This window comes from Cetorhinus maximus, chromosome 20, assembly GCF_964194155.1.
Source record: "Cetorhinus maximus chromosome 20, sCetMax3.hap1.1, whole genome shotgun sequence".
Classification (NCBI taxonomy): Eukaryota; Metazoa; Chordata; class Chondrichthyes; order Lamniformes; family Cetorhinidae; genus Cetorhinus; species Cetorhinus maximus.
In genome coordinates this window covers 29964381-29974561 of record NC_135898.1, presented here as the reverse complement: position 1 = coordinate 29974561, position 10181 = coordinate 29964381, and the positions used below count along the sequence as shown (strand labels likewise).

General features: G+C 41.3%; 1 protein-coding gene across 1 annotated transcript in view; it reads right to left on the bottom strand.

The window, feature by feature from the left end:
- Nucleotides 1-443: 443 nt before the first annotated feature.
- Nucleotides 444-10181, bottom strand: part of hells (helicase, lymphoid specific) — a 60619-nt gene continuing 50881 nt past the window's right edge. The window contains exons 17-22 of the mRNA XM_078565848.1: nucleotides 9822-9941; nucleotides 8374-8490; nucleotides 7296-7455; nucleotides 6400-6496; nucleotides 5406-5482; nucleotides 444-2169 (exon numbers count right to left, since the gene is read on the bottom strand). Of these exons, the coding sequence (XP_078421974.1) occupies nucleotides 2063-2169; nucleotides 5406-5482; nucleotides 6400-6496; nucleotides 7296-7455; nucleotides 8374-8490; nucleotides 9822-9941 (678 nt within the window). The 3' untranslated portion in view covers nucleotides 444-2062. The remainder of the gene's footprint in view (nucleotides 2170-5405; nucleotides 5483-6399; nucleotides 6497-7295; nucleotides 7456-8373; nucleotides 8491-9821; nucleotides 9942-10181) is intronic.

The following is a 10181-nucleotide window of genomic DNA, read 5'->3' as shown; positions in this document are numbered from 1 at the left end:
TTGCACTTTTTTCACTGGAAGCTTTGCATTCTCCCTACATAAGACACCACATAAATAGGACATCTTTCTTTTTATAAAGACAAAGCACAAGAACTTGGAACATATGTAGCAATATAGGACAGAAAGGAGCTAGGTTTAAGGAAAGCTACACAATGGGTGTTCAATCGTTAAAAGTTAAATATTTGTGATGCACAGGAAGAGGGATTAAGAATGGAAGTAAAGCAGAAAACAAGTGAGAGAAGTCAGCTACAAGAAGGCTGTCAAACTTCTGTGAAAACATTTAAACATGAAGAATGCCACAGATCTCCCCATGACTGATCTGCATTAAATGTTCAAGGTTTAATAACAGAATAGTCTCTGAACTCATCATGAGGAATAAACTAATGTAGAAAAGTATCTGAAATTTGATTTGCAATTTGGAAAATAAAATGCCAGCACTGTGACCAATTTGAAAATTTTATTTCTAATAAAAACGTTTTATTTTTACAGTTTATACATCAGCATTCAGCACACATCAGGGATTGAAGTTTGAGGTGAACGAATGGTCCTGGTCCCTGGTCTTGATGATGCTGAAGTATTCTGGTCCTCCAGGTTTTTTTTTACAAGCAGGGATCAGTCTCCTATTTGTAGTGCTAGACATCTGTTTATAGAAAGTCTTGACTAAGCAGTAACTAAAGCTGCAGTATTCAGGTCCTACAAACTTTATTCCGATATTTTCTCTAAACCCCAATTTAATCCCTGTGCAATTATCCAAACCCAAATGGTTTAAAGAAACAGCAGCATTACTCTTTCCCAAGGAAACTGAAATCTCAAAGGTTACATTTCTTAGTTTCCAGTAGGTTTAATACGTCATAATTACCACTAACCATTCTATTCATTTCACATGAACTATTGCTGTCAATAGCACTAAAGAGAAGAAAATCCACACTTCTAACTGTTCCCAAGAACCAGGCTTTCATGATCCTAGGTGTTGTTACTGGAGGTAGCTCAGTGCCAGCCCTCATCCCCTAGCCCTGGGTTCAACAGAAGTGGTGACGCATTGCAAACGGAAAACAAGGTGCAGTGAGCAGTGCTTTGTAAGATTTCCACTTCAGCTCCGCTCTCCTGGCATTCTAATTAAATCAAGTCGTGTTTGGGTGAGCAATGGGTCCCACCCTGAGCAAGTTACACTGGCAACCCCTTAACCTCATATGGTAACAATTAACACAGGTGGAGGGAGGAAGGGGAGAGAGAAATCTGACTGCTGTCAAACAGTTTAATAAACTGCACATTCAGTATATTTGACACAAAACTCAAAAGGGGGGAGAAATCACTGCGATTTTTAAATCAATAACTGAAGCATTGCCTGTCAGAGTGGGGAGAGCAGCGTCCAGTGACACCACCTTGGTGCCGATTTATTTAAAAACAAGACTAAAAAAAAACAATGGCGGCAAATTCTCTTCTGACGGTGAAGGAAGACCATGAGAATTTAAAAACATCCAGTGGTACATTGCCAGACTTCTCAATTCTGAATCAGATGCCAACAACCAATGGCTGGCATTAATTACAACAGTAAGGCACACACTGGTACTCCTGGCAAACTGATGTCAACTTCCTATTTCTCTTGATCAAGGCCTCCTCTGCTGAGACCATAAATGTGCAAATATCTTAAGAGGGTAAGAGCGCAACATACATGTAAACTAAACAGAATTATGTAGAATAAAATGCAAAAACAAACAAAAAAAAAAATCAATCTTTATTTGCCCATTCCACCTGTCCGGTGGTTAAAGGTGTGAAATTAAACTCATTATTCAGGTTCCAGGCAGCGATAAGTCTCAAACTGAAAAAAACAATCTGCATTTGCTACTGTGCAAAAAAAAACACTTCTTTAAAAAAAAGTCCCACTTTAAAAACTTTAACAGCAGGATGGCTTGTTAGATCAATAACCTTAGGAATGCAGACTGATCCTAAATCTGCACTCCAGGAGTGACTTTCACTCAAACTATGACTCTTCCCTACTGGGGAAAGGAGGACAGGGAACAGCACAACTAACACCTGAAAAAGAGATGTCTCCAGCCATCTCTCACAGCCCACACAGTTGGATTCCTGCATTCGTGTCACCACTATCAAGTACTCTGAAAACTTTGTCTGTCTGGTTTTTGATTCCTGAGGTACGTTTCTTCATTTGTTCTGTAAGAAAGCAAACCAAATACAACATACATCACACTGGCAATGGTGCATACAAACTGACATGTCTCAAAAACAATTCTTCCAAATAACATTTCAGGAACTCTACAGTGCATCTCTCCAGTACATTTGCAAATCAGTACAGTTTCTTGCTTACATTTACCGCAAAGTGTTTTTCTAAGTAAAGGTGAGGGATATGAGGGTATTGTTGAAAAAGAGACGTATAAGCTTTTTGTCTTGCACTCATCAGGCCACTCGCAAGAATACCAATATAAGGGGGAAAAACAATTTATACTGAATGTGAAGTGCTGATTGGTTGGCAAGTGGCATTGCCATGGAGAATGCACCACTGATCGTGACTGACAGTTAACTGCCAAGCATTGTTTAAAATCTTCAGCTACATGTAACAATTTCCTTACATGTCTTAATGGGCTCCATCTTGCGCTCAAATTCACCTATAAAATGGAGGTGTCAAATGAACCCCTTTCCTGGATATACTAGTTGATAAATCTGCCAGGGGATTCTCTACTACTGTCTACCGCAAGCCTACCTTCACTGGTCAATACACACGTTGGGATTCTTATAGTTCCACATGCTATAAGATTGGTATTATCGGCAACCTTGTAAATAGGGCCCGAGCCATTTGCTCACCATGCGCCCTATTTCAGCATCAAGCTTGCATCAAAGACATCCTGCGGGATAATGGTTATCCTGATCAGATCATTTCGTGCTGTATATCACAAACTCACGAACGGGCCTAAGGCCGTCACTTTTCAGCCCTGAAAGTGCCCAGTCTACCGTAGATCACCCTGGAAGGGCAAGATATCTCAAAAATTTGAGCAACAGGTGAAGCTAGCTGTTTCACGCAGCTACTATGCAGTAACAACATGAGTGGTATTCGCCACTAACAGGATGCTGCCGTCAAGCCAAAAAGACATTCTGCCTATCACACAAATGAGTAACGTGGCATATGAATTTTAGTACCAGTGTGACGCTAGGTACATAGGCCATACATCCCAAAGAGTAGTGGATCATATCAAACAGCCGAGCCACTGTTCATAATGGGCAGGGTGCAGACCTTACCCAACCAGCTCATGCTTGCAAAACTCAAAACAGTTTAAGACCGTCAGTCGGGGTCGCAATGTGACGCGTGTGCGTGTGCTGGAAGCTACATATATTAACACACAGGACCCTGTTCTTTGCAGACAGAAAGAACATGTACATACATTGCGCCTGTTTCAGCTAAACAAAATAAGTGACAGCCATTCGCTGACTCATTCCTCAGGGCAATGCCTTGACCAATCAGGGTCAAACTGCCTGGTTTAAATTTCAAACAATGCTTGACAGTTAACTGTCAGTCACAATCAGTGGTGCAATCAGCACTTTCTTCGCATACAGTATAAATTGTTGCTTTCCCCGTTATATTGGTATTCTTGCGAAGTGTCCTGATGAGTGCAAGACGAAAAGCTTAAACATGCCTCTTTTTCCAGCAATGCTCAAGTTCTGTATTACCAAACGACTATTTGAATATGAGAGTGTTCACTTCCTTTCCTCATTAACTGCTCCCTCTCCTCAGGTACTGTCCTTCTCTCCAACTCCAAACCTCCTTTTCCTCTCCAGTGCCTTTGAACTTGTCTCCTTCCAAAACTTTCCTGCAATCCATTTTTGAATCCCTTCAATCAGATTAACAACCTATGTGACTCAGAATACAACGAACTATCCCTCCTCATCCTTTTCAACACTCTGAAGCACCTTGAGATGTTTTACTGTACTAAAGGTGCCATAAAAAAAATACAAGTTGTTTTACCTGAAGCCTTTCACATAGTTGACACACCATCCTCCTCCAATGTCTTTTCTCCATTATCCAGCTAGGTGGGACTACCCTTCCCTGGTTCCACTCGTCTTTCGAATCACAGCCAGAAAACTACCTGCAATGATTCTCTTCCTGCTCCTACAACATTACCTTCACCTCATTCTATTTCGCATCTACATGCTGCCCCTCTGCAACATCATCTAAAAACACAACGTCCAATTCCACATGTAAGCTGATAATTCCATCTCACTATCAACTCCCTTGACACCTCCACTGTTTCCAATTTGTCAGACTGCTCATTTGACATCCAGTATTGGATGGTGAGCAGAAATTCCTCCAACTAAATATTGAGGGGAAGGCCGAAGCCATTATCTTTGGTCCCCACCACAAACTCCATGCCCCAGCCACAGACTCCATCCCTCTCCATTGCAACTGTCTTGAATCTGAGCCAGACTATTTACAAGCTTGTATTGTATTGTATTTGATCCCAAGATGATCTTCTGACCACACATCCGCACCATCGCTAAGATTGCCTAACCACAACCCTGTCTCTGCTGATCTGCTAAAGTCCTCAACAATGCTTTTGTTACCTTTAGACCTGACCATTCCAATGCTCTTCTTGGCAGCCTTCCATCTTGCACCTTACATAAACTTGTGCTTATCTGAAGTACTGCTGCCTGTATCTCATTTTCATCAAGTCCTGTTCACATATCACCCCTATGCTCACTGGCTTAAACTGACCCCCGGTTTGGCACGTTTCAATTTTAAAGTTCTCATCTTTATTTTCAAATCCCTCTTATGGTCTAGCCTCTCCCTAACCACCTCCCAATCCTACAAATCTTTTGGAGATATCTGTGCTCTTCTGATTCTGATTTTAGTCACTCCATTGGTAGCAATGTTTTCAGCTGCCTGCCTCCTAGGGTCTGGAATCCCCTCCCTAATTCTAAGTGAATATTTGGAATTCTTTACTCTAGAGGGCTATAGATGCTCAGACAGTGTGTGTATTCAAGGCTGAAATCGATGAGATAATGGATAAGAAGGATTGGGTAGGACAGTCAAAATCAAAAATCAGCCATTATGCTATTGAATGCTGGAGCAAGCTTCAGGCCACATGGCCGACTCCTGCACCTATTTATGTCTATGTGAATCTCTCTGCCTCTCTTTCCTCCTTTAAGATGCTCTTTAAAATTCAACTCTTTGACCAACTTTTTTTTTGTTATCTGTACTGATATCTCCTGTGGTTAAATGACAACGCACTTGTGAAGCACCTTGCGTTGTTCTCCTACTTTATACGGTGCTATATAAATGCAACATATTGTTGTTGGATATTATATTTCAGATCAAAACTGAAGGCTGTAATGGTGGGGACTAATTTTCACACTAACAGGGTGCTCAATAGAAACACGGGCACGCGTTTTGAACTTACTGCTGAGGTCACTGCGATCCAACAGGGTCTGAAGGTCAACATCACTTATCACTTTCTCAGTGGATCCCTTCACCACTCTGTTGGAAAGATTGACAAAACATTTCAGGCAAGTGAGGTTTGGCGATGTGCTGAGCTGAGAGTCTGCACTTAACTAGTAGCCAGCAAATTAATTAGGATTAGTCAATTCACTGCAATAACTAACAGATTCAGTCAGCTGAATCTGGGGCCCCATTCTTCTTCCAGTTAGTAATATCTTTATCCTCTGTCCTGTACAAAAACATCAGTGTGTTCAAACTACAAATGTTGATGAATTATACAAGGAAATAAGCATCCATTCCAAACAGCACTAGAACCCAGCTATAAACTACTGAGAAATGTTTAGTGTCAACAGGGAAGGAAGCTTCACTCCATATCCTGGCACAGTGCCTCAAACCAACACAAGACTGGAGTGGAGTCAGTGTCTGCTCATGCATTGCGCCTTGTCTGTGAGCAATTTAATTAGTGTGAATCCTATGAGAAAGGCCAAGTCTCTTGGGCTTCTACAACTTATAACAGTCCTGTCCAAGAATAAGTTAGGGCAGAAAATAGACTGCCATGATTCTAGAATTAATACACAAGCAAAACATTGTGATGTCGAAAATTTGAATACATACAGAAAATGGTGGAAATACTCAGTAGGTCAGGCAACATCTGTGGAGAGAAACAGAATTAATGTTTCAGGTCAGTGGTTACAGACTGTTAGCTCTGTTTTACTCTCCACAGTTGCTGCCAGGGTGCCTGATATTTCAAGAATTTTGTGTTTTATTTTATGATTCTGGAATTCAGATAGTATGAATGTAGGGAAGAGTGTGGGATAACAATGCAGATTCGGATGAAAGTTCAGAAAAACAATTTTAAATGCAACATGGGACTTTGAAACAATATGAGAAGCTAGACACCAAACTGTAAAGAAACACACAAAAAAGCTAAACAGTTTCTATTGCTTCTACTTTACCTTTCATGATCCCGAGACTTCAGCAACTCCATCAGCTCTGTAGAATCTAGACAGCTCCGAGACTGCTTCAAGCCTGACTTGCCGCCTTTGAACTTATCTGAACAGGAATGGAAGAGACATTTGACCATTCTGAATGAGACAAATGAAGTTTTAAGGATTCAACAGTGCAGCAAGATACACTTCTTTCACCACAGCAATCCTGGTTCCTACTGGTACTCATAACTCAAAAGGCCACAGGTTGGCCAATGTCATAAATGGAAAATGTCATACTGGGTGCATTAAAGGGTTGTTTGGAGGCCAAGTTAGAGGCACATCTCTAGATAGAGTGTAAAGTTTTTTTTTCTTATTTCATGATCAGGTGAGAGTGGTGTTGCTGCGGAAATGGAAAATCTTGGCATTTCAGACACCCGGTGTCAGTTTGTCTCAGGTCAGGCAACGTTCATCTGGATTCAGAGCCTGTCCTGCCCCAACCCCACGGGACCATCCTGGACTATGCCAGTGACATTTTCTTCATTCCTATACTATTCTTCCTGAGGGCCTGACTGAGATAATGCCAAAATAGGGACACTTGAGAGTAAGCCAATTCCCAATAGAAGCTGCATTTAGACTACCGAAACATATTTCAATAGGAGCCTTTCACACACAGGACGACATTTCATCAGTCTGGCTTGGATTTCAGCCAAGTTACCAGAGACCAACCAACCCACTGTGCCATTATGTTCTTCTGTGTAGTTCTCCTTAATCTGTCAATAATGTAGACAATGGGTGCCTAAAATAAAAGTAGGTGCTGCACTGCTAAATAAGCAAATCACATTCACTAAGAGAGTAAAGGTGAGTTGTCAGATGGTGTTTCCTCTACCCTCCCAACCAAGAAGATGCTATATTCAAACACCAACTTTTATGTATAACCATCTTTTCGAGTCGCCTTTTTGCTGTAGCTTTTTCCACAATCTTCTCATCGATGGTATTAGCAGTTACCAGGCGATATACCACAACCGGTTTGGTCTGGCCAATCCGATGACAACGATCCTGAGCCTGAAGATCTGCCTGAGGATTCTGGAACGATATAAGGTGACATACCTCAAGTTTCAGTAGAAGAGTTCTATCATTCATCATCTGTCATTGAGTTAACAGACTCAGCACTGATACTGCTAACTATGCTACATGACACCAAAATGAGTTGCCTAAAAGATGCAGAAACAATTATGTATGAACATCTGATGCCAAGGACAGGTAATACATACAATGACTTGCAACAACGACCTGCAAAATTTGCTGCTGCCACTGTTTGAACGCAGTGCCACAGGCCTGGCAATCCTCAAGTTGCTTCAGCAAGTGGTCATTCTTGAAGTTAAACTACCTAGGCAGCGATTTTACTCACTCAGCTTTTGGAGATCATCCTCGAATTAAATGTGATTTTTGGTCAGGCAGAAGAAATGCCAGGCCCCTCCCCCCTACAGAATCTAATTTGAAATGGCTGCAACTGTGAAGAGGTGGAGATGCTTACACAATTAGCGTTTAAAATTTACATTATTTGCTACATTTTCCTGCAAATTGAGCCAAGAGCAGATATGTCACTAAATTCCCCATTCCAAACACATTGCAACAGCGCAGAGTGCAAATGCAGTGTGTTATAGATCACCAATAAACTGTAGGAAACACCATCAGCATCTCAAATCGTTCCCAGCACCAACAGGCCTGTATATCATTCTTGCATTAAAATAGTTCAATGTGCCCTCTTTGTAATGCAAATGTCACAGCGAGATGCCACAGAATGTACAACATGAATGGTAAGTGTTAAAAACCCAGATTCCAAATGATATTACAAACTGCACTTTACTGATCAGCGACAGCAGATTCTGCCTAATGCACAAGAAAGGTGCTCAACAATCACATGGATGGTCATAGGATCAACACCAAACCTCAGCTGGTAGCTTCAAAGCCCCGAAGGGATTGTCTGGGAACGGTGCTTACCCAATCACTGTCATATATAATGACAGTGTCTGCTGCTGTCAGGTTAATGCCCAAACCCCCAGCTCGAGTGCTCAGTAAAAAGATGAAGACTTCAGGATCATTGTTGAAATTGTTTATCTGCAAAAAGAACCAAAGGCATAGCAATTATAACCATAACTTTCTAATGAGAAGCATTGTGCTCCAACCCACTATCCATCCAAAACTCACGCTAGTGATATTTTCGGATTATTGCAAACTGCATCCAACATCAGGACATAAAGCAGAAACAGGGAAATATAATCCAGTACCTTCTCACTATGTTTCTAGCACTCTGATAAATTATGCTAAATTTTGAAATGGGGACATTTGGAAAACACTATCTAATTGCCCATCCCCGAGGCCAAAAGCCCAACATACTGTGGGACAGGGCTATACACAGGCCAGATTGGAAGGACTGGTTGAGAGATAGAACGAGACAAGTTCAGCAACCAAACGGGGTAGGGGTGGTTGGTTCAGGGGCCAAACCAAGAGGTTCAGCAGGTTGTTTTCCCAAAGGACAGTGAACCAATTGGATTTTTCTGCCAATCCAGCAGCTTTAATGTAATTTTCTTTTCCCATGATGCCAACTAAAAATCCCTCGAATTGCCAGAATTGAGTTCAGCTTTTGGGTTGCTAATTAAGACCAGATTCCATAAATTTGCTCTTCCCCTATCACTTCCCCCCCCTCCCCAACACACTGCCCAAAAGTTAAATAAAGTAAAACTCCAAGATATCCATCTAATCCCAGATTATACATCCCTGCCTAATTATTTTCCTTTCAATGACATTCCCAGACTCCCAGCGGCACCGGAAGCTACAATTGGCTAATGACAGCTCTAACTATACGGATTCCTGCAACCACTGGTCCCATTCAACCATCCCAATCTGTAAACCTCGGTTCCATTTAACCACCTCTAATTATTTTTAATCCCTCAGTCCCATTTCCAATTTGGCTTTTTTTCAGCTGTATATGTCGATACATTAACTGCTTTATCAGATTGTCCCTTCCATCCATCTCCAGGGAATATTCAACATCCTTTGGTCAAATCTTGTGCGGTGCATGCTTCAATTTTTTTTAGTGCATAGCTGATTCATTTAAAGGGCCCATGTGCTTTAATCTTTTTGCACAATCACACATGTACGGGCAACTTAAAACAGGCTGCTTGTGTGTGGCCTTGAGGGAACATTAGTCTTGACCACTATTCTATGCAGCCTACAACCTCAGAAAGCTGAAAATCTCAAAGCAACAAGTAACTTTGCATGAAAAAAGAAGTCCAATCTCTTTGGTAGCATTCAGTATTTCCAGGTATTAAAAGTAGTTTTTTGCTGGCTTTGTTTTAAAAGGCAGATAGCCAAGATATAAAATGACTTAAAGTTTAACAGCAGGCAGGAGAATAGAGTTTCAGATGCAGCCTCTCAGAGAAACGTACATTTTCCTCGCGCATAGTATAAGACATGGAGCCGTCCAATCGGCTGTATTTATAGTCCCTCAGGTAGCAATAGTCCATTAGGATGTCCAGCATTGATGTCATTTGAGAAAATATCAGCACCTGTTAGAAACAAATCAAAAAGTCACCAGTCAGAACAAAGCAGAATGCTGAATTGAAGCAGTACTGGGAAATTAAGCTTTGTAAAGCTTGTCCATCTCCTGCCATCCAGAGTGCTATTGTATGTCAAATGGGATTTGCAACAAGTGACAAGTGGATTGTGTCTGGTAGAATGTGCTGACAGTGCAGACTAAAAGTCTCTACTTCCATGTACTTTCGGTTTTGGAAGATTCACATTTGATT